Source organism: Quercus lobata, chromosome 9 (assembly GCF_001633185.2).
Source record: "Quercus lobata isolate SW786 chromosome 9, ValleyOak3.0 Primary Assembly, whole genome shotgun sequence".
NCBI lineage: Eukaryota > Viridiplantae > Streptophyta > Magnoliopsida > Fagales > Fagaceae > Quercus > Quercus lobata.
In genome coordinates this window covers 40,764,989-40,791,045 of record NC_044912.1, presented here as the reverse complement: position 1 = coordinate 40,791,045, position 26,057 = coordinate 40,764,989, and the positions used below count along the sequence as shown (strand labels likewise).

The 26,057-nt window shown below is 35.0% G+C and overlaps 1 protein-coding gene across 1 annotated transcript; it reads left to right on the top strand.

Annotated features, from left to right (window-relative positions):
- The first annotated feature begins 2,362 nt into the window (after positions 1–2,362).
- On the top strand, positions 2,363–8,488 carry LOC115959171 (hyoscyamine 6-dioxygenase-like). Its single transcript, XM_031077483.1, has 4 exons — positions 2,363–2,667; positions 2,825–3,075; positions 3,511–3,817; positions 8,018–8,488. Exons 1-4 carry the CDS (start codon positions 2,473–2,475, stop codon positions 8,264–8,266), a joined length of 1,002 nt encoding a protein of 333 aa, XP_030933343.1. The 5' UTR covers positions 2,363–2,472; the 3' UTR covers positions 8,267–8,488.
- Positions 8,489–26,057: the final 17,569 nt, after the last annotated feature.

Sequence of the window (26,057 nt, the reverse complement as noted above, 5' to 3'; positions counted from 1 at the left end):
CCAAAATTCATGAATCTACGGCTATACCTTTACCTGGTTCTCCCTCCTCCATTGGACAGGGTAGGCTGTCGTGCCATTCCCCAGAAAAGATAAGGAAATCCACCTTTAAATTTTTGTTTGAAGTGGGGAGGCACTAGATTAGCCTTACTTCGGGATACCTCGACTTGAGGTAATATCCTTGCCTCTTCAAATTATACAGATTGTATACCTAATTCACATCGTGGTGGGTCAAGTTTAGGTTCATTCTCTCGTTTAAAGCTTCTATACTCCCCAAGACCCTAAACATATTTGGAGCACAATGTGTGGGAGATAGCCTAAAAAATCTAAGATAATTCCTAGTAATAATACCCATGGGAATGGTCATCTCACCCTCTATGAAGACAATCATGGGAATGACCACCTCTCCTGTTTTCCTAGCATCGACCCATTCTCCCTGGGCAGTGTACCTCATGCCTACTGTTGGTGGGATCCTATACTTAGCCCTAAAACTCCTCATACCCTCCTCGGACTCGACTAAGTATTTGAACTTACCCATTTTTCTAAGAGGTTTCGAAGAAAAGTTAACAAGTTTAAAATGAAAACTAAAGGGTTTAAGAAGACTTACAGGTTTGAAAAGGGGTCCTCGGACGCACAGGGAGATGAAAGAGAGAGACAGGTTCAGTGTATTAGCTCTAGAATTGTGTGATTGTAGAAAGTAAGAAAAAGAATTGATTTGAAAAGCTATTTATAGTGACACAAAAATTACAAGCGGGAAAGTTCCCTTTCGTAAAACGAGAAAAATCTCCCGCTATACGATTTACATCCTACCATTGAACGTGGGCGACAAAGGCGTTGCTGAAATTTAATGATGGCGCACTCTAGACGCCGAAGCGTCAGGAGCGTGCCTTGAATAGGTAAAAAGACATATAGGAGATCAGGAATACAGAATAGGAATTTAAACAAGAAGGGCTGAGGACGTCAAAATCATCATTTTCTCCCGAGGAGTCGAAAAGCAAGATTTTGAGGGGTTATTGTGGGAGCCATTTAATTAGGAGGTACTGTTAAGGCTGTACTAATTGAGCCTATGGCCCAATCCGAGGACATTGGACCATTCGAGGATGTTTAGATGAAATTATAAGGGGAATGGAATAAAGAGAAGAGTAGAGATAATAAGAGATAAGTCCAACGAATGTCCGAGGAGAAAAGCCATCTCGGTATCTAATGTCCGAGGTCAGTAAGAGTGTCATATCATCATGGACCTTCTTCAAAATTACATCACAAATAAGGGTTGGACGTTGGACAAGGGGTAGGAAAAGGAAAAGGGCAAACAAATATCTTCAAAGGCTGCTATCTCCGCATTAAATGCCTCTCAACCAACTCTCTGGCCGCATTAATGTGGAAGTGATGCTTGAACATTGATCCAGCAGCCTTACAGCTATAGGGTGATGGTTCTAGGAGTTGCTGGATGGGACAGGAAGGAGTTCCCCGAATCTAATCTACACGTGTGTGGTAAGGATGATACCAAGATTGTAGTATATAACCTAGGAAGATGTACTAAAAAAGGGGATCGAAAAAAATCAAGTAATTTGAGAAGAAGACTGCGAACTCTTGTATAATCTTATTATTTAACAAGTACAATATAATATAAACTCCTCGAGTTACTCCGAGGACAGATTTTCTCATCTTACGTATGTCTAACAATCTTATATTACCAAATTTAATCATTTTTCTTCTGGAGTAGATCTAGTTCTTTCATCCGCGCTCTACAAATTTATTGTTTGGGCCGCTTGGGCTAGAACCCAATCCAATTTTGGGTCCAATCCAATTTTTTGTCCTTACAACTATATAACAAAATGAGTATTATATATGGGTCTCAAAAAAAAAAAAAAAAACTATTGTTAAATGAAATTACCAAGCATCCACGCACGAGGACATTATCTAGTTAGAGTAATTATAGGTTTACATTACTAGCACAATGCAAGCTAAGAAGTTTCCAAATAATTAAGTCAATCTAAGTTATTTAGATTATTACTAAGCTGAAAGCTCTAATTATAACTAGTCTTTTTAAATATTATATAAGTTGTGACAAATTAATAGTGTTATAATACAAATTTAACACCCAAAAAAAAAAAAATCCCAATGTGCCTACTAAGTAATATGGTTCAGTAACTTTAAAAGGTAACATATTATGGATTTTTTTTTTTTTTTTTTTTTTGAGAAAGTATTATGGATTGGCAAAACTAACAAAAGGCAAATAATGATTCAGTGCTATAATACATACTAAAAAGGTAACATATTAACATGTATCATTTTTAAGAGCCCAGGGTCCACTTGTTGTGGTGCAATACGACAGAAGAGGAAAATGTAATGTTATCTTTCTTCAACTACTTGTCAACTCGTGGAAGCTTTTAGAGGATTTGTATAATTTGTTGGTCGCCGACACTCTCTTCACACCAGACATTCCTTTTCCTTTATAGATCTGAGTTGCAAGTCATGGAGCACCTTGTTTCAAGCTGGTGCAATGGTCGATCCTTGCCAGAATCATATATACTCCCACCGGAAAAAAGACCAGGGAAGCTCACTGTTCCTCTAGCCAACAATATTCCAGTGATTGATCTTAGGGGTCATGATCAAACAGATTTAATTCAACAAATTCTGGAAGCTTGCCAAGAGTTTGGATTTTTTCAGGTCCACATCTTTTCTTTCTATTATTTTATCAGACAATGATTTACTTATTCCTACTAGATGCTTGGCATCAAACATGATCACAATATGAACCACTTTTGGCAAACTTTTTTCATATTTTATAAGTTTGTGTTATGCTATGTTTTGTACCAACTAATAGGTGATCAACCATGGAGTCCCTAGCAACTTAATGGATGAGGCCATGAGTGTTTTTAAGGAGTTTCATGCATTATCTGCCAAGGACAAGGCAATCGAAACTTCAAAGGACCCCAGTAAGAGCTGCCACATCTACACAAGCAGTCCAAATTATGCAACTGAAAAGTTTCACTTCTGGAGGGATGGATTGGTGCATCATTGTAATCCTCTAGAGAAATACATCCAATTTTGGCCTGAAAAACCACCTAGATATCGGTAAATTCTCATAGTCATAGACATGTAAATTTGTTCTTTCATGTAGTGACTTGGACATATATAACGCTTCATTTGTTTCGATGAAAAATCTTGTGTAAAGATAGTTTTCCGTGTTTTCCAGTGTTTGATAACATAAAAAAATATGAGTCAAAGGAAAACTATCTTTGATCAACATAAAAAATATGACTTATTTTTAGACATTGTTTTCCATTAAATTTTTTTGGAAAACAACTCTATCTCACAACAAACTAAATAAGGAAAGTTATGAGATTGTTTTTCAATTCATTTAAAGTTACTACCAAACATTGAAAAATGAGATATTTTTATAAAAAATAATTTTTAAAAAATGACTCATTTTTTAGAAAACATCTAAAACAAACAGAGTCGTAAGAACAAAAATGAAAATCATTGTGTTTCATGTGAAACCTTTTTCAGAGAAGTTGTTGGGCCATATACAGCTGAAGTAAGCAAGTTGGGCTTTAGAATTTTGGAGTTCATTTCCCAAGGCTTGGGAATCAGCCTTGGTGGACTTGGTGGAAATCAAGCACTGGTGGTCAATCACTATCCGCCATGCCCAGACCCAAGCTTAACCTTGGGCTTGGGCAAACATATGGACCCAGTTTTCATTAATATTCTTCTTCAAAGTGATGTATACGGGCTTCAAGTCTTCAAGGATGAGGAATGGATTGGTGTAGAACCCATTCCTAACGCTTTTGTGGTTAACGTTGGTTATCCGTTGCAGGTACATATATTTTCACAAGCTCTTAGTATACATATAAACTAGTTGGATGCCCATGCGTTGAACGGTTTTGGTCAATAACTTATTAAATACAATATATAATAATGCATTTAAGAAATAATAAATTAAATGAAATATTTTTATTCATAATTCTTTTTAACAGTACCAATTGTCTAATAAAACTAAACAATAAAAATTGATACCAACATTTAACAAAATAATATGTCCATGTTAATTAATATTTAAGCATTAAATCAGTATCAACATAAAATTCACAAATTATAAGCTATCCAAATGTATAAGCATTAAAAAAATAAAAATAAAAATTCCATTTTCTATATCTATATATATATATATAAAATATAATATAAGAGAATTGATTGAGTATCACAACTCTTAGCCTACTTGATGATGTAGTCGAAATTCTACATTGTATTATACTTGGGTAATGCACGACTTATTTAAAATTTATATGGAAATAAATTATAATCATATTGATAATAAGTGAACCATATGATAAAATGGATTAATTTTATAATATATATAACTTCATGCAAGTGTGGTATATAGTATATAAATTTTATTATATATATTGAATTAAATTTATTTAAACTCCCACAAACATTTAGTAACAGAATTACAGTTGAAGAGAATTTATATTTTAGATGATAGAGTTTTATGTAGAGTAAATTATTGGTAATATTTTTTTAATTTTCAATAACCAAACAGTGTAAACACTTGTCACAAAGAAAAAAAAAATGTTAATAATGCATTCTATGAAACCCAAGAAATAGTCTTGGTGTAGTTATCGAATTATAAAAAATAAAAAATAAAAACCAATGAAATAAAAAGGGAATCTACCTCAAAATCCAATATTAAGAATAAGTAAAAGGACGAATATTAAAATTGAGATAAAATGGGAATCTACCTTAAAAGCCTATACAACTTTTTCTTTACATCCTTGGGATTGAGTGTCAAGAGTCTTCAACAATCTTAGAACCCATGGAATCTTCTACGACAACACTAAAAAAGAAAAAAAGAAAATATATAAAATAACATTTATATAGCAATAACTAAAATTGAAAATACAAATCAGAAATAAATTAAAATCTAAGTTAAAAAAATAGAATAACATAGATTACAACCTTTAAATTGTATGTCAATTTGGGAGTCTTCAACAATTTTATAGGATGCTTGCTTGGAATGACCTATGAAAAAATCGAAAATAAATTTTAAGAAAAAACTATTACAACATATAACAAATGGAATGAAACATATACCAATAGCTAAAATTGAAAATATAAATCAGAAAGAAAATTAAACTAAATTAAAAATAAAAATGTATATTATACAACCTTTGAATTTAATGTCAATTTAAGAGTTTCCTATGACAAAATTGAAATAAAGATAAAATAATATATCTAAAACTATATAAAAGAAAGCGAACGGAACATGAATTTCATCGATCCTTTAAGAGATCCAATTCCCTAATGAAAAACAACAATGTTTGACTCCATAATGAAAAACAACTCTATTTCAAAAGTACTAATAATTAGCTTTCAATTCCTACTAAAAAAAATAAGTATGAGAATCACTAACCTTTGTTGTTTGTTGTTGGATTGAGATTGTGATAGGGTGATAGATCGAACATAATAATAACACAAATTTCCTTACCTTTCCATCTTAATGTTACAAATTGCATCTAGATTGTACCTACCTTTCGTGATGGCATAACATCTGTTATCTTAGATTCGTTGGATACAATAAACGATTTTTGCCCATGCAAAGTAGATGGAACATAACCTAATTGATATAGAATTTTAAGATAGAGAAACTATACATTTTTTTTGGAAAAGATTATTACAAATTAGTTGTACTTTTCTTTAGTTGCTTTTATAACTTCTTTGGATAAAGTTATGTTGATAACAACTTCTTCTTTTTTGTGGGTTTTTATTTTATTTTAATTACAATGATTTTTTAGATAAATATAACAAATTATTTGTTCTTATCAACCTTTCTTCTATTGTTTTATCACTTCTTAGGATAAATTAGTTTTGTTCTTTGTGTATTTATTTTATTTTGTTTTTAAATTTCTACGTTTGATAATTAGGTTTTAATAAAAAAAAAAAAAATCATATCCTATTTCCTTACAGATCAATCACGTTTTGTTTTGTTTTTTTTTTTTTTTTTTGTTTTTGTTTTGTTTTTTTTTTTTTTTTTTTGTTTTTTTGTTTTTTTTTTTAATTTTGGTTTTTGCCTTTCATTCTATTCATAATTTCATATGACCTTTATTTATTTACTTATTTATTTATTTATTTTTTAGTTTGGTAATATAACACATTGATTAACAATTCTATTTTCAATACGATTTAAATATTTTTTTAACATTATGTTGATATCAACATTTTTTTTTTCATTCTATCCATAAAACTATGACCTTTTTTATTCTATTTTTTTCATGGGATAACAACAAACACGTTAATTAGAAATCCTAATTATAATTAGATACAGTGATATATTTAATCAAATTAAGGTTTTTATCCACTTAGAAATTATAATTGAAGAAAACTTATATATATATATATATATATATATTTTTTTTTTAAATCTAAAAATTTAAAAAAATTTCTGCAATTTGGTGCCATCACTTGGTGCAACTACAACGTTTAAGCCCAACTTTTATTATATATAATATGATACAATAGAATGGTGACCATTACAAACACTTTAGGGTACACATAGCACACAAGTCACAATTTATTTGCGTGTACTTTGGGTACACTAGTAATTATCCTATATAATGCTCTTTTTTATTTTTTATTTTTATTTAATGTTATAATGTTTAAAAGTAATATATAAATAATCGCATTTTTTTTTTTTTTAAAGAAAGAGGTAAAATAACATAGAATAATGTTTAAATATGAGAAAGAAATAGTGTCATAAATTTTAGGCCAAATTGAGAAGATAAAGGAAAAAACATAAAACTTAGTAACGGTAAATTACTATTTTAACTAGTTTGTGTTTTTTTAACATAAAATTATTTAACTAAAAGATAGGAGTATTTTAGAGAGTTTAAGAATTTTTGTGAGGATATTTTAGTACACAAAATGTTGAAACCCAAATAAAAAATCTTGTTATTAATAGTATAGAATAGATACTTGCTCATTCATAACAATAAGATGTTTAACTAGTGAAAAGTGAAAATTAGCCGATAGTTCATTTGATGTGTGATACTTCACAGTAATGATTTGAATTATGAAGGCGTTATGTAAACAATTGTTGGCTCTTACATTGGGTGTGATACTACACGATTGCAAAAAGCTCTGATTGTTACAAATAGTAACCTAATACGAACATAGGTTGTTACAAATAGTATTCTAATACGTATTTCACACTCGCTTTATGAAAAAAAAAATTGTCAATATGCCTACTAAAGCGTAACTAAAAAAAAAAAAAAAAACCTTATCTCTTATAAAATCATAAAAATAATTAATCAAATCTTCTTTTAGGGATAGTAGTAGAAAACCACCTAAACTTGTACCCCAAACCATGAAGACTTACCATCATCACCCAAATTGTGACTATTTTTATTTTTTATTTTTAATTACATCCCGCAACGTGATTGGTGGTTAAAATTAACAAACATGTGCTTGCACATAGACCATAAAAATTATAGTTCATTAAGTGGGAAAAAAATGTAACTTTCAAGTTATCATTAATTTTAGAGATTAAATTATATAAGGATGGGGTGTAAAACTCATGTTTTACAACATTCAATAAATGATTGTTACATCAGCATTTTACTTAAAATTCAATATATCTTACCACACCTAATAACAACTCGATAGATTCCCAATTTGGTTGGATTTATGTATGGGTATTAGAATTGATTGAGTGTAATTGTGTTTATTCTTAAATATATGATAAGATGATGTGGCATGTTAGGATTGGAGGGGTAAAACATGGGTTTTACACCACGTTCTTATAGAATTTAATCTCTATATATAGTCAATTTAGCTATTCAATGCAATTTACAAAGTTTATTATAATTAGGATGGTGATTGCAAGTTTTCATGGTTTATTATGCAAACTGCAAAGTGTAATTATCTCATTTTTTATTATTTTTTTCTGGGTGCAATTAACTAGTTTCTTTAATGGCTTTTTTAATTATTGTTCTTGGAATTGTGTCACATTGAGTTGTAGATTATCAGTAACGGGAAGCTGAAAGGTGCTGAACATCGAGTGGTGACAAATTCAAATGTAGCTCGAACAACTGCTTCCTACTTTATTAATCCATCAAATGAAACACTTATAGAACCAGCAAAAAGTTTGGTTGACGCAAGCTACCCAGCGCTTTATAAGTCCTTGCTATACAAAGACTTTCTTATCAAATACATAGCTGCTTCTACTGACAGTAAAGCATTAGAGGAGGCTTTACGTGCTACTGTATGATTTCCTGTGAGATAAAAGCTATTGTACTTCATGAATAAATGTATGGCCATTGATATCAAACAAGCAAACATTAGTTGGTTAACATCAAACTAGCAAACTGCAAAACCCTAAAGTTAGGTCGATCATAATGATAAATGTCACATCCAACTCTCGTTTGGAATTGGTTTGTACTACATTGCACTAATAATATGATGAGCTCTGTTAATGGGTGCTTTTAGAGAATTTGTTAATAGACCATTTTATAAAAGTCTGTATACTATTTTCTTGGAAAATATGAAAAACTATATTAAAAAAAATAGTAATTTTTTTCTTTTCCCATAAAAAGTTTCTAAAAATATTTCCTAAACTAATACCCTTAGGGCATCTGTTACTTTTCATTTTTATCACTGTTTTATTTGATAAAATTTTATTGTCATGAACACCAATTAAATATAAGATTTTGAATGCATTGTAATATATTATGGATTGGCAAACTAAATAAAGGCAAATAATTGTCGTATATATTGTAAGATGATAGTTCACACGTGGAAAAACATATCTGAACAACAAAATGAGTTGTTTTGTTTTGATGGTGTTAGGATATTTAGTGTTGGCAAAATTCCGATTCAAAAATTTTAGTTGTAATTGCACATTTCCATGTATTTGAGTTTCTAATTAAATTGTAAATTGCATAATGTCATTGAAGATTATATTCAAACGAAAGAGTTCAAAGTGCTACAACAGGAATTTCATTAAAGCAAGAATCAATATGTTAGGTGAGACTTTGAGCAAAGTTGTCATAATTCAAAATTCAGTTACACAACAATTCACCTGAAACTCACTCAAAACTCAATCGAGTGAGTTCGCCTAGGAAGTTCAAAATTAGTTTATCCACATAATTTTTGTAGCCAACCCATCCTCAATTGTGACACATATATGAATGAAAATAAAAACCCTAAAATTAGTAGAAGAATGTAGAGACTACCAAACCCTTGAGAAAAAAACCATCGCAACTTAAATACCTCCACCTTTGCATATTGCTAAACCTTTGAGAGGAGGTTTAATCCAAACAATGGAGTATCCAAGAGATCGGATTTGTAGTTAGCAATTAACCTGTGTTATTGGATTGCTATGAAGATAAATAATTGGTGTAGACTATTGCTAGTAGAAGTGGGGAGCCCGGATGCAAGAACAATTACTTATATATTGAAGGTTTTGTAAGTTACTTTGTATCACAAATATCTTCTTAGTGGATTTGGTGAATTGGGTGCAACCCTGAAGTGTTTTTACTGTTTTAGGTTTTCATGCCATAAACAACTTGCAGTGCTAGTTGCATGAGTTTTGGTGTGATTAATTTCTTGATTACTGCCTTGTTTATATTATTGATGAAACCATTAAATTAGTCACTTGGACCATAAACTAATAATCAGTAAAATTGGTATAAAGCCATGCGTTTGGAGTGCAAGAGCATTTTCCAATTGGTATTAAATTAAGATACGCCTTGTTTGGATTATTTTCTATTGTGTGATCCTTGATCCCTGCTATCATGAAAAAAAGTATAATCACTTAATGTCCCTTTATACTTTGATGACAATATCTAGTTGTAAATTCAAAAAGGGTGGAGCATGCTCATTAATTTTAATTGTCAATCAAGCTCTGTGGTGCAATTAACAAAGATTTTACAATTAGGGTGGTGATTATGTTGGGGAGATTAAGTAGTTAATATGACATATAGAGACACACTTAACCCAAAATGTCTAAACCCAATGGGTAGAGTCTCTTTCACTACTTTCCTTTCTTTCTTTCATTTCCTCAAACGACAAAGTCCACTGAAATCAAAGAGAACTAGTAACAAAATGAACCCCAGATCATGAACCATGGCCAGCCAATGCACACATTTCAAGGCCCTTAAGGTTTTTGGAAACTAGTTGTTCAATTTTGAGCAGTTTTTAAGTGAGATTCATAATTTTTAAGAATCCCATATCATTTTTCATCAAGTAATTAAGTTATCTTTGTTTTTATTTATTTTTATTATAAAATCATATGTGTTGGTTTTATTCTAATTTGTAAAAGAGTTGTGATTTCTGTGTGACGTGTGGTAGTTCTTTTGTTTTTGTTTTGTTTTGTTTTTTCAATTCGTTGATTTGAGGATTTTTTTTTCTTCTTTTTTTTTTTTTTAATAATCTGATATTTATAATTTATAATGGGAAGGGGCAATTGAACTATGGATGTCTCCCTTATAAACACCACAAGTGCCAACCAATTGAGTTACAAAAACTCTTTGCTTTTTGAGTTGGGATGAAATGATTGAAGGGCATTTTGGTTTCATTAGAAAACTAAAAATTAAATTGTTAATTGTCTTTCATCTCCCTATAAAAAATTTTGACAAAGTTTAGATCCAAACAATTTTAGGAGTTATCTCCTTTAATATACTAGATACTAGGTAGTGATTTTTTTTTTTTTTTTGATAGAGATACTAGGTAGTGATTTAAAATACTATCTATGTGTATTATTTGAATATGTCACATGACTCATTAAAAAAAATCATATAACTAAAACTATATATGTATGTATTCTCTCACATGACTCATTAAAAAAAAATCATATAACTAAAACTATATATGTATGTATTCTCTCAATATTACAAATAATCAATATTTTCAAAAAAAATATATATTACAAATAATCAATTACAATATGACAAAGAAAATAAACCACAACAACAAATAAGTTTATATACCTAGCATTTCGAAGGGTATATTGGTAAAATGATACATTTAATGAAATGAGTCAAACGAGTTCCATATATTGGACACGAACACGGCACATTTATTAAATGGGTCAATCGTGTTAATTTGAAAATGACACAAAACCGTTAAGCCTTAATCCATAACCTACTAATTTCATGTCATGTCATGTCGTGTTGGGTTCATGGATCGTGTAAAATTTATCCACCCTAGAACAAATAATGGGTGAGAAATGAGAATTAAACTCACCTAAAGCCACCATCTGCTTAACCCTTTGGTCCACCTTTTTCCCCCCTTTTATGCAATCCCTTCTTTCACATAAAATGGATACTTTCCTTTATGATCAAGCACATCCCGAATTCATGAAAATTTCCTTAATATCATTAGTAACTTTTGAAGGCAATCAAGAATTCAAAATATGGCTGACTTCCATCAAGGCGGATTCTAAAATGTGTATTCAATAGACGACTTCCATTGATGACCCTTAGTGTATTGTTATTCCTGTCAACCTTTCCCTTAACATGTTTTCTCTATCTCTATCATGAGTTCCTTCATTCTTTTGGGTATTAACATGAGTTCAAAGCTTTGATATGTGAGTACATACAACCAAAGCTTACTGGTGAATTTTGGGGGTGATCGCTTAAGCCATATTGCACCAAGGATAAACTACATTCAATAGGGCAAAATCACTCTTAGGAAAGTGGATTAAGTTCCACACCTCGGCTCTCAACCATCGATAACTTTTTTCTCTTCCATTTTGCACTTGGTCTACTTGATTTAATCTCAAATATTATTTTTTTCCTTTTATTTTTCTTACATTTAAGTCATATGATATTTTTAATTTTTTTTTTTATAAATTTTTTTAATTATTTTTATAACTTTTTAAATGTAGATAGTCTTATAAATTTGTGTATTGAAGAAATAGATTCCTTCAAATTGTTTTAGAAGAAAACCATGTTCATTTTAAATTCTTTCATAATCGGACCTAATATAAGTCTTTTTTTTTTTTTTTTTGGTAGAAAAGGATAATATCATTAAAAACTAAATAGCAGGAATACAACGATCATAAGCCACCCCAGCAGAATCTAGACTAAGTAACAAGGAGACTTCCACCAGGGGGTCTAAGAAAACAACAAAATCTTGGGAAAGCAAAGCCCCCCTTCTAGCAAGAGCATCAGCGCATTTATTCACCTCTTGATAGCAATGCTGAATTTGGACCATAGGAATGGCCCCTAATTCGGATTTACAGTCACTAACTAAGGCACCAATACAATTTTGGCAACCATCCTCTTTCTGCAAAAGGCCCACAATAAGCTTAGCATCTAGTTCAATAATCACAGTAGGTAACTTAAGGGCAGAGCACAACCCAAGACCATCACGAACAGCCCACAATTCCGCATCTATGCTAGTGTTATGGCCGATGTTCCTCACATAACCTTTGATCCAATCTCCCTTATCATCGCGGATTAGCCCACCACCACCAACCTGGCTTGGGTTACCCAGCGAAGAGCCATCTGAGTTGAGCTTATACCAACTCAGAGGAGGCTTGATCCATCGAACTTGGATGTTTCGGGGATTGATAGCCTGCTTCCCATTGATGCCAATATAAGCAAACTCCACAGCTTTAGAAAGAACATCAGGTTTTAAATTTTTCTGGGCTCTCTCATTCCGAAACAATACTCCATTCCTATGCAGCCAAAGAGTCCAAACACCAAAGGAAAAAAATAATTCCCCATCTAATGCCCGAAGAAGAGTGAGTGTTCGTCTTGCAACAATTCAACCACAACCATTTGTTCAGGTGTAAACCAAAGAACAAAGCATTAGACATAGGGGGAAGCAAGGAGGTTCAGAGGTTTCGGGCAATACGGCAATCTCTAAGCACATGCACAATTGATTCAGTGCTTCCCTCATAGATATGGCACAACAGAGTGACGTGCATCCCTCTAGTTGCAAGTGTGGATCGAATTGGGATGCTATTATGGTGGCATTGCCACAAAAAGCATTTGATTTTTGGGATTGTTGGCACTTTCCAAATCCAAATCCCATCAAAGTTGCCATTATACATTCCTTCCACCTCCAAAACAACTAACTTGTAGGCTTCCTTCATGTCAAAATTTCCGCTCGGGGAAGAAGACCAAGTGATATGGTCAATGTTCTGAGCAGAGAAGGTTATGGGAGAGGCCTTGATTTTCGAAAGCATCCTCTCAAGGAAGGAGAAAGAGCGGCCTTACCAATCCCAACCTAAGAAACTAGTCACTTTCTTCAAGGTAGTGGCCTCTTCCCCCCTGTTCAGGGGTCCTGCAATCAGCCCCCTAAAGGGTCCTCTATCCAACCATTTGTCATACCAGAAAGACAGCTGGATGTCCTTGCCAACAATCCATTTAGAACCTTTTTTAAAAATAGCCTCACATTTTCGGATTGCAGCCCAAGTAGTTGAACACGTCCGACTGAAGGGGCGGGGACTAAAGGCTTTCCTAGGAGTGCGGTACTTATGGTAAAGCACTTTGGCCCATAAAGAGGAAGGCCCAAACTGGAGGCACCAATTCAGCTTAGCAAGATTAGCAATGTTCTTCGCCTTCGCAGCTTGGATACCTAAACCACCATCTCTCTTCGGCTTGGCAATTTTCTTCCAATTCACTAAGTGAATTTTCTTCTTGCTCTCTATGGATCCCCAAAGGAAATTGCAGCTCAATCTGTCAACACTATTTAGAATCTTTGTGGGAAGAGTAACACATTGCATGGCATAATTTGGAATAGTGATGGTCAGGGCTTGGGTCAAGACGAGTCTTCCTACAAAGGAAAGCAAAGTTGCTTTCCATCCGGCTAGTCTACTTTGAACCCTTTCAACAATATATCCAAAATCTTAGGGCATTGCCGAGTATTTGATCGAAAACCCTGGGTATTTCACAAGGGATTGAGTAGATCGAAACCCTAGGGTATCACACATCTCTATTCTTGCATCAGGAGGCACATTAGGAGAAAAGAAAATTTGGGATTTTTCTTAGCTGACCTTTTGGCCTAATATGCTGCAAAAGGAATCAAGCACTTCTCTAAATAGTTCTTTCGGTCAGCTCTTGCGAACAATACTAAGTCATCTACAAAGAACAGATAAGAGAAAGTCGGGCCACCCCGAGAAGCCTTGATAGGGTTCCAAAGCTTGGCATTGCATTTGTCAGATATGAGAGCTCCCAAAACTTCTATACAAAAAATGAAAAGATATGGGGAAAGGGGATCCCCTTGCCTTATGCCTTTAGACGGAAGAAAAGGTTCCAAGGCACCTCCATTGAAAAGGATGGAAATGGAGGACGAAGAAACACAACTCATGATAAGAGTGATCAACCAACTAAGGAATCTAAAAAGAGTTAAAGTATCTCTGATGAAACTACACCCCAAACGGTCGTATACTTTTTCCAAGTCTATCTTAATTGCCATGCTCCCACCTCTCCCCCTTTTCCTAAACATGGAGTGGATAATCTCTTGCACAATAATGGTGTTGTCAACACCTTTCTGCCCAGGAACAAAGGCAGTTTGGAGAGGAGAAACCAAGCCAGAGAGGATAGGTCTTAATCTAGCTACAATAATCTTGGAGACAATCTTATAAACCGTATTGCATAAACTGATAGGACGGTTATGATTGAAGGCTTTAGGATTTTTGCATTTGGGAATGAGAGTGATGATTGTCTGATTCAGGTACTCAGGGATCTTCCCTGAGGAAAAAATATTTTTCACCTCCTTTCTCACTAAGTCACCAACCAACAACCATAAGCGATGGAAAAACCCCATGTGAAGGCCGTCAAGACCCAGGGCTTTGAAAGCCTTAAGAGACCAAAGACCAACAGAGATATCATCGTTGGAGACTGGGAGAATAAGTTTTTCCACTTTAGAATCAAAAAGATAACTATGCCAGAAGGGTGGGTTTCAGTTGGAGCAAATAGCATGGCTGTGACTAGAGGAGAATAATTCAACATACCCATTTTGAATCAATTCCGCTATCGCTCTTTCCCCCTTAATCCAATTACCTGCTTTATCTTTCATACAAGAGATTCGGTTTCTCCTTCAACGGACCAAGGCCGAAGTATGGTAGAATCCTATATTCTTATCCCCTTCCACCAACCAGGTAATTCGGGATTTCATGGCCCAAAACTCCTCCTCAAGCTTGGAGACTTCTTGAAATTTAGCTCTTAAATTTATCTCTAGATCCACTAGGAAGTCATTAGGATTAATGGACAATGCTGTTTGAATTCCCTAGAGTCTAGCCAGCATTTTCTTCTTTCGGTGAAATAGGTTCCCAAAAATATTCTTGTTCCAAACCTTAGCTTTGTCTGCAAATTTCGAAGTTGCAGTACAGAGGGTTGTAGGACTAGACCAAGCCTCTCTCACAATAGCCGAGAGCTCAGGGTGGGTTAGCCACATCAATTGAAATCTAAATGGGCGTGGGAGCCTAATATCCTGATTTCTTTCCAAACTTAACGAAACAGGACAATGGTCAGAATAGGCCCTTTTAAGGTGTTGAATCAAAGCATCAAGAAATAGACCATTCCACTCTGCATTGACAAACACCTTGTCAATTCTCTCTTAGACGAGGTGGGTTAGAGGTCAATGATTGGACCAGGTAAACCAGGTCCCAAAGAAGCCAATATTTATCATCCTATAGGTATCAAGGCAATCTTGGAATCAGAGAGCTTGACTGTTGTTCACAGGCCTACCCCCATATTTATCCTCCCCCATAAGAACCTCATTAAAGTCCCCTGCAATCACCTAAGGGAGAGAATGGAGTTCAGAAACTGCAATTAAATTTTCCCAAAGTAGGCGCCTTTCAACAAGCATTGAGCTGGCATAGACTGCAGACAGCAAGCACAAAGAATTTGAGTAGCTAGGAGTGACCATAGCATGAATTTCCTGTTCCGTTAATGAAAGCTGAGCTATTTCCATCCGAGAACTATCCCGGAGGAGCTATAAACCACCAGATAACCCAATTGTGTTAGCAAATATTGCCCTATCAAAGGGCAACCTATTGGCAATCCTTTTCGCCCTATCACCATTTACTTTAGTCTCAATTAGAATCAAAATCGTAGGGGAATAAATGCGAGCCAATCCAATAACATTACTACAAAAGGTGGGGTTAAGAGTGCCCCTACAATTCCAAATAAGCAAATTCATATTTACAATAAAAGGAAAGAAAATACCAGCAAGTCAAGAGGATTTGGGGGCATCCCCTCCTTCATCGAATTGCATTTCCATAGTAGGTACTTCAGGGTTCCCCATCTGATCATGGGGAAGCTCATGCTCATCACCTTTAAGACTCTCCTCATCCTCCATACACACTCGTCCTGATCAACGAGATGGATCAATTTGCTTCAAAGGATAGTTTGAAATGTTCGCTGAAATGATTTTAATGGAGGCAGGCTGTCTTCGGCAGCTGCACGCACCACCATGCGCGACCAATGGCTCTTGGAACTCTCACACGCACCGCCGAAGATTCTCGACTCCTAGATCAGATCTCAGTCACACGCGCCGCCAAGACGGCCTTGTCGTCCACCGATCCACTTGGCCTGAGAATTTGGTAATCATACGAGGTCACACGCGCCAACACGCGCCGCCTACGTTTCCGGATCTTTCCCACGCACCTCCACGATTTCCGATTGTGTAGTTCATCTATTGGCCACACGCGCCGCCCTATCGGCCATGTCGACCACCAATCTGCCTACGGAAGAAATATGGCTTTCAACCGATGTTGCACGTGCCTCCACGCGCTACCTAGGTTTCTGGCTTCTCCGTCATGCACCGCTGAATATCGCACGCTCCTACCAGCGCCAGAGAACTATTGCTGATGTCATTTGACGTCATCACTCCACGTCAGCAGCCATGCAAGCACCTCCACATTAGCCCTAGTCCACGTTAGCGACACGTCAGCAGTGTCGTCTCGTCAGCATCACGTCACCTAACTGACCGTTGACCCGGACCGACCCGACCCGGACCACCCGGATCTGACCCATGAGCACTTTGTCTGTTGACCTTAACTCTGGACCAGTTGACTTTGACTTTTTACGTTGACCTTTGACCAAAAGTCAAAATTTCCAAAAGGGCCTATCTTGTTCAGTTTCTCGCGTAGATTCCGATTTTGGGCTCCGTTTCTACATTTGAGACTCCGAAATTAGTCAATTGGCACATTCTTCATTGTAGTTTCTTTAAAGGCATTCTTCAAGGCATCTCCAAGTGATCTTCTCATGCTTATCCAACCTTAAACCTTCATCGAGCTTTCGCCTTGAGTTTGAGGGAGGGTGTTAGAGATATATATTAGACATATTAGCCCAATGTAATAGGCCCAAGCCCATTCTTGCTTGTACTAGTAGTCTAGGGTTTAGTCGTCTATATATACTCATGTTAGGGTTCATTGTAACACAGGTTATTGTACTACACTCTCATACAATAAAGATGTAGCCCTTAAGGGATTCCTCCATAGATGTAAGCCGTCAAGGCTGAACCACGTAACCCTCGTGTTCTCAGTGTTCCTCTTCTATGCTTCCTCTTCCGTATCCACTCTAGCATACACAACATGGTATAACACATCTCTATGCTAATATCTAACAGACTCACGTGTAAATATGTTCTAGCTCATTAGAAGCATGGTCCATCAAGGTCTTACGTGCCCATTCCCATGCTCCTTGCAGTGAATCATAATGATGCTGGTAGAAGCAAAAGTTATCGGCAAGTTCTCTAGGCACAATCAACTCCTCCAAGAATGTATCAACTGCCTTCAGAATAATAGGTAGAAGATAGATCAAGCTATCATTGATGCCATTAACCACTGAACAAAAAGAAATAAATAAGAAAATTCAAATGTGATGGAAAACTACAATCAATTGTGGATGCCAAGAACAAGTTCAAAAATAAGAATTTTTAAAAAACATACTTATTTTTCCTAACCCTGATTCCATAAAAATATATAAGAGATCAACTAACCTGAGGAAAAAGTTTCCTGACCCTAAAAGCCTCCAAAGTACATCGCTGTGCAGATATTTGCCCAAAGTGCAAGTATGGAGAGAGACCAGAAAGTCCTCTAGGTTTTAATGGGTTATTCTTATCTGTTGAATAACCTTTCAACCTTTTCGTTAAGAACCCATTTTTACTCCCCATCAACACTTCCATCGCTGCCTTCTCCCTTGGTTCACACCACTCAAAGGCATTTATTGAGTGCCAAAATTAACAAGATCAAGCTTTGAAGCACAGTTACCATATACACTATCAGGGCAAAATCCTTTAAAGACACATGTTGGATATGTGCAAAATACACATTTAGAGAGAGAGAGAGAGAGAGAGAGGTGAGTACTTGCAAAAGTGGATTCATTGATGACTTAAATTTCACGGGGTTGTGCTCCATAAAAATTAACCAGCCAATAGTATAATGGAAAGTTGTTCTGCTTGGAGAGCATCTATATTCTTCTAAAAATGGAACTGAAGACTATAAGTAATAAATTTACCCAGATACTTAAATAATTATCCCTATATAGATATAAAACTAACAGTACTAGTCCTAGAATACACAATTAGAGTATCAAAATACACTGTCCAAAATGCTCAAAGGGGTAAAACTTGCCTCAAAACAGCCAGAGCCCAATTACATGACATATCTACCAAACAACGAACAGCAAAAAAAAAAAAAAAATTGTACGAAAGAATGAAAACACAAACCTATTAAACCCATTGACTGATATATCCAAACCTATTAACACTACGCTGTAACAGCATACCTTAGGAATGTGCTTGAAAGTGGGTTTTGCTGAAACAACTACTAAATAAACAAGAATATGAAAAAACATTAGAGTCATAGTCTTATATTGGAGGTTGTGAAGTAAGTCAGTCATCAAATCTAGTGCTCCAGGTATATAAGCACTAGTTGAAATGAAAAACAGAAAACATTAGACAAGCAAAAAGGAAGTGACTACATCAATTACCTCAGATGTTCATGTCATAGTTCCATAAGAATATTGTTCTGGTTATCAGCTAAAAAAAAAGAAAAAAAAAAGAAAAAGAAAAACAGAACCTAGAAACAGAAAATTTCTAACCATTAAGCCACATGACTAAGAACTCGGGGTTTGCTTCTAAGATCAGTACTCAAAAGAGTTTTTCATATTAGAAAACATTAAGCAAGCAACTAAAAAGAACCAGTGATAACAAGATGAACTTAATACCAACTCCAATCTAGTAACTCTATTCCAAAAACTAACAATGTGATAACAATAAACAATAATGAAGTTTAACCAAAAATGCTAACAGCCGAAAAAAAAATTCATATTTTGTCTAGTAAATATCCCATCAACATTTCACTATTAAAGAAAATTATAATACTGTGTTTCCAAATCAGGTGAGCCAACAACTAGATGTTTCATGGATTCAGGGATGTTGTCACCATCAACATGTACACCTTGTTGAATATGTGTAGATGGACATGTGCACCTTGTGTGTCCAACATCTTTATAAGTGCTGCATCACCTAACTTTTGCATGGCTGTAGCTGTTGCTCGTGCTACCATGGTCGCCTTTAGTGTTGACAATGGCTAGATCACAAACATTTAAGTTTGCTTTGTTGGACGCAATGCGTATCCCATCTTCAGCAGCTTCTTTACTTGAATTATAAAGTTTTTCCATGCGGCGTGTTAACCTTGCTATTTCAACATTCAATTCTTCGAAGCCTTGTGTTGTTCTTGAACCAAAGTAACACATCTGACTACAATTGACAGACAATGCACTAAACCGTGCCATACATATGATATTAGGAGACATTTGGAATTCAAGTTTGCAAGGCAGGTCGGACTCTGCTGTTTTCACCCATCTGTTCATTATACATTTCGGTGGAATCGGTTCAAATGTTCAACCTTCATAATAGCAAATAGGTGCCCACAAGGATATCCATACGACTCGAATAACAAACAAGAGCACTTCATAGATTGATCAACTTGACAATACACAACCTCCCATCTTGAGTCAGGGGATACATACTGAGATAAGGTGTACGTACGATAACCTTCCTTATCTATGTAGTAAAGCACAATGAATTTTTGTTCATTCAATAATTCTTCTTGAACCATGCTGAATATCTCCCTTGTGAATATAGTAGCAGCATGTTTCTTTATTTCAGCTAACCCAGTAATCAGAATAGGTTCAGTATAATTTGAAGAAAAATCTGCCCTTGTCTCATTGTGTCTAATATGTGAAAGTGCTCTATCAACTTGTTGGAACAACTCATAAAGCCTAGTCTTCCTATCCATAAATCTATTCAAGAATGCATTCATGGCTTCACAACATTGTGTACTCCTGCACCCAGAAAAAAAATGACCTCTCATGTAAGCTTTAGCCCATTTCATTTTTTTCGCATACATTTCATGCAACCATTCATGGTTATTTAAATTGTGATTGTCGACCATTTTCTTCCACATATCTTCAAATTCATCTGGTGTAACATATCATACCATACACCTAATTAAACTTTCATATACTTCATTATCATGTAGATTTGCAAAAGCATTCCTTTCAAGATGCCACAAACATAAACGATGTCGAGACTTTGGAAAAACCGTTTTAATAGCTTTATTCATTGCTTTGTTCCCATCTGTCACAACTGAAATAGGAGTCTTATTGTTCATTGCTACAAGCATATTTTGCAACACCCAAGTATATGTTTTGACATTCTCATTAACCAATAGTCCAAAACCAAATACTATAGTCTACCGGTGGTGGTTGACTCCTACCAATATGACAAGGGGTTTTTTGTATACATTTGTCTTATATGTTGTATCAAATGCAACTACATCTCCAAAACATGCATAATCTAAACGACTTTGAGAATCTGTCCAAAACAGATTAGCCAAACAACTTTCTTCATCAACAATGTATTGAAAAAGAATAAGGAGTCCATGTCTTCTTTTGCTTGTAAATATACCAAAGCACATTCAGCATCACTATCTCGCGTACTGTTGTTGTGAATTGCCACTAGATGATTGTAGAGGTCTTTTGTAATGAACCCTATATTCTTGTATCCTCCAACTTGTTGGATCATATGATCCATGATTTGATTTGATTTGACCCCAACATTATGCAGTGCTATAATCTGAGCCTTATCGAAATCCTTAATAGTCTTGTGCGAATGGAGAAATTGAGTCTCGAATTGCGAAACTAAGTTATGATTATGCTCCCTTTTAAACTCTCCTACCACCCATTCACCTAACTTTTGTTCAAACCTAATACGAAAAGCGGCCTTGCAACCACTTCTTGTTATTGGTCTCTCACGCATGCAATTTAAATTGGCCTCATTTTTCCTAATTTGCAATCCTTCCTTTGCACAAACCCATCTTCTAGAGGTCACAATGTTATTTTTATTACGCTTTATCTCATCTTTGCGAATACTAAACCCAACCAACTTTGCATATGTGTTATAAAACTCTCCACCATCATCTAGGGAACTGAATTTCAAACCAGTTATTTGGGCATCAGTCAATTGATCTATTCCTTTTTCAAGGACAGTGCTCCAATGTTTTTCCACATTAATGAAATCAGCCTTCGCTTCATTCTCCGTATCATGATCCATGTGGACCAATATATTATTCCTAAACAAAGATGTACAATTTTCAATAAAAAAGAGAAAAAAGAAATAAAGAGGACCAATATATTATTCCTATATCATGATCCACTGTAAACATCTCTGTAATGTTCTAAGTTTCCACTATTATTTTAATAAATTTGTGTGACAATTTATTATATTATATTATATGATTTATGTTTGTCTTTTATCTTTTGTCTGTGTATCCTTGCCTCTCTCTTTTTTTTCCCTGTCACTGACCAGTCACCCAATCCCACTACCGACACTATGAACTTATTATGCACTACCAACAAACACTTTTACCATTTTTATTCCTTGAAAGTTGAATCAGTTTTCCTTTTGCTGTGAGCCTATAACTTGTCCTTATTTTATTGCCCAACTACCACACAACAAACAGTCAAACATTGATATTTTCTCTAATCTTTAGAGACACTACTCTCTCTTATATCTATATTGTTAGGACATATGTATTTTACTTGTTAGGAACATATGTCACTACTTTATGTAATTGGCTTATCCTTTGACAAAACGCATTTTACTTGTATTTTGGTAGATTTAGGATGTGTTTAAATACTTCAAGAAACCATGTTTCAAGATTAAGTGTTAAAGCCTTCAAGTCTGTCCAAGAAAACAAGTTGATAGTGCAAATTCATTAAAACTCGACAGCTGCATCTATCAAGCTTAAGAAAGCTGTTTCAAAGACTGGTGTGCTCAACACCTTCTCGACAGATGCTCGACACCTCCTATCTGTTGAGGTTTAAGAAATTCAGAATTCTGATATGATTTTCTTGGGATTCGTGAATATGTCTTTTGGCTTTCTTTTCTCCTAACCCTAGACATATAAAAGGATTGTTTGAAAAGCCATCAAACAGTTCACAAGTTGCACAAGCATTGAGCAAAATCTGTTCAAGCAAATTGTGACTGGAGACGAAGTTCTTGCCCTAGTTCATCTCTTTCTCTTGAAGAAGTTGTTGTGTATGTGCACCATAGGGTTTTGTGACCAAGTATCTTCTTGATCTTCATCGTGTGGATGAACTAAAGAACTTTGCAACCAACAATCTTCTTAGTTGGTGATTAAAGTCGCATACTGGGATCCGCGCAATTGGTTAGTCACATACTTAGGAGTCGTGCATCAGAAAGGGGAACTTTCACTACAGAACAAGTCCAATTAGGTATTGGGGTAAGGGTTCAACTGTAAGTTGATAAGGTACTTGGGATTCCTTTACTTGTAACCGCTTGTTGTGATAATAGTGGAGTTTCGGGAGTGGTGACCTGAAAATCACCCAGTAGGGTTTTTGCCGTTAGGTTTTCCCCATTCGTAAAAAAAATCACCGTGTTATTTATTTTCCACTGCATAATTAGTTTATTGGTGATTTGTTTGTGCTACCATGTTTTTGCATGATAAATTGATTAATTAATAACTTGGCTAATTAATTAATTAATTTCTATCACAAGGGGTCATTCAGTTTATGGCCTTTCATACATAATATAGTCGCACATAGTCATAATTCACAAAGACAAACACAGACTCATCAGTAAGATAGTCACAGAGTAAAAAAGCCAAAAAAAAATAACACAACCACAAATTCCTCATTAGTAAAAACACAAACACCACAAGCATAGATTCTGAGATTTTGAAGGATAGATTAAATACTTGAGTGTGAAGGCTGGAGCAGATTAAAGCCAGCAGCAACATCGCGACGAAATGGGTGTCGCGTGGTGGGTGTGGTTGTGTGGGTGTCGAGTGGTGGGTGTGGTTGTCGTGTGGGTCTGCAAGATGGGTCTTGCCGCTCTCGCATGGTGGCGACATCACGGCGTGGGCAACAACAAGATTTCAAGCACTCACCTCGTGTTTTGGCAGCTTCATTCACGGCGTGGGCAGCAACAAAATCTCTCTCACTCTGAGTTTCTTGCCTTTCTATCTTTTTTTTTTTTTTTTGAAAAGCCTCTCACTCTCTCTGTCTTGCCTCAACCTTAGGTTTTCTTTTCTTTTTTTTTCTTTTGTTTTTCCTTGGACTTTAGAGACTGGAGTCTTCGGTCAGATTGCTAGGTTTACATTTTTGGACTAATTTTTTTTTTTTTACATGTGGGTTGGTCGGCTGGGACGCTGGGTTAATGGTTTACAATTTTAGAGGGGGCCCAAGTCCTTTTTTTTTTTTTTTTGAATTAACCTACTTTAAAAATAATAAAAATTGGGCTAGGGGGGCCCGAGCCCCCACCTGTGTCTATCCCTAGCCCTGCGAAACCAAAAGGAAAACAAAAACAAAACAAGATTAATAACAATTCAGCAATACAAAAGCCAAACAGCAAAAAACCTAGATGGAAAACTAAAGAATAAGGATGAGACATACTGATATTTTAGTGACGAGATACGGTGGAGACTTCGAACAAAAGGGCAGAGAAAGAGAGGAAAATCGGTGGTTGTTATCACCGACATTGAAGCAAAGAAGATTTGGGATGAACTAGGGTTTTTCTTGGGCGTAGGATCTTGTGGGCCTTTTAGCTTATGGACTGAAAATTGAAAATTCAAAAAAAAAAAAAAAAAAATTGCAGGTGTTATGGATTCGAACCAGAGTTGCTCGGCAAAAAATATACCGACTTGCCACCATTCTGATTCGAACAAAGTATAGAGATGAAAATTGACCTTTTAACAGCTAATTATGTTCAAATTACACATTCCAATATTTTATAGGAACAAATATCCAATGGCTTTACAATGACAAGTTAGTATAAATTTTCCAAAACCCTGAGAGAGAGAGAGAGAGAGAGAGAGAGAGAGAGAGAGATAAGTGCTTTGTGGCACCAATAAGTCTTCAACAACAAAAACATTTCATTGCTATTAGGGCTCTCTCAGACTTAGCTAGTGGAGGCTTTGCTGACTCAAATGAGGCTCACACTTATCATTGTGGTCGATATGCTAAACTCTCAATGACAAAATTATTTTGATAATTTTTTTAAAAAGAACTGGGTTGTTCGTTTTTGGTAAAATCAGTCAATTGTGCTTAATTGTTTATAGCTTTTCTATTGGTAATTTTTGTTATTGTAGAAATTTTTTGAGATGTTTATTTTGTTTTAGATGGGTCTAAATATAATAATAATTTTATGAAACAAAACTGCATAGACACTTTAGTTGGGGTGGTTATACTCGTGTCAGACATAGTCATTTGACACTTCCGCACACGTGGATCTAATGAAAATGCCTAAAAAATATATAACCTAGTGTAGTAGTCATGATTGATGACTATTTCATACTAGATCTGTAGTTTCAATTCATGTGTTTACTGAAAATTTTAAAATTGTCAACAATCTTTGTATTGGATTTTTTGCATACCTTGCTAATTGTACAGTCACCCTATTTCCAACCTTAGACACCACAATAAACACACAATTGTGATTAAGTTGCAGATGTTGCATAAGAACAATTAGAGAGCATATAAGATTATACATCTTCGGTTTTATAGTATATATTGATGATGCATAGAAAATTAGTAAGCTGAATGCTTCGGGCTTCAATGGGCTTGAGATTACTTGGAAGGCCTGAAAAGAAAAAAGCACAAGATCAAAGGTGACCAGGGTGAACTGGCCAAGAACCCTTCAATGCTTAAGTTAGTTTTCTCTCTTGAACTCAGGAATTCCAACTCTATAAGTGGTGAAAAACTTACTTTGATTTCATATGGCTGAGTCCTTTTATAGTGAGTTTTGAAGTGATTACTTGTTTAGTAACTTCCTCAACGTAGATGGAAGTTAGAAAGTTCAGACTTAACTTCTACAACTGCCATCAGAAGTTAAGAACTTAGTGGAAAGTTAGAACGATGAATAAGAATTTTGCTCCTACTTCAAAATAGTAGAATGTGGTTCGAATCATAAGCTTTTGGATATAGATTTACTCCAATAATTTCTAAGTGTTTGGCGGTCGTCCAGGTGACTCCATGCTGGACGACCTTCTTGCACTTGGATGACCTTTCTGATCTTGAACGACACTATGGACGAATTGGAGATAGTCTAATTTTTGGTTCACCATCATATATAAATAATAAAAATATAAACATCAAGAAAATGACCTCAACTATGTTATTTTATAAGGAGGTATGCCCCTGAATGTGATGGAAGCTACCAAGGGAGATACATAGGAAGTTAATTGGTATATTCAAATATTTGTGGAAGAAACCAAGATAATTCCAGCTGATTTTTTTTGTGAACAAGAGTAATTATTGTGGTTGGGCTAATTTCATGGGATGCTTTTTTTTTTTTTTTCGATTTTAGATCTAAATTTTTAAATAACTTTAAAAAAATTACTATTGTGATAAGCGGTTATTAGTAAGTAAAAAAGTGACCTCAGTGATAAGCCTAAATGTAAAATTATGGTCAGATGTGATATTGGTAGGGCTTACTATGACGATTGAACTGTAAGGAAAAAAATAGGGTACCACCGAATTGGCTAATGAGTGAGAGAGTGTGAAGAAATGCTC

Excerpts from the sequence above, each read along its gene's own strand:
- LOC115959171 (XM_031077483.1), top strand. The coding sequence starts at position 2,473 with ATGGAGCACCTTGTTTCAAGCTGGTGCAATGGTCGATCCTTGCCAGAA. Across the intron at positions 2,668-2,824 it reads AAGAGTTTGGATTTTTTCAG|GTGATCAACCATGGAGTCCC; the intron begins GTCCACATCTTT and ends ACCAACTAATAG. Across the intron at positions 3,818-8,017 it reads ACGTTGGTTATCCGTTGCAG|ATTATCAGTAACGGGAAGCT; the intron begins GTACATATATTT and ends ATTGAGTTGTAG.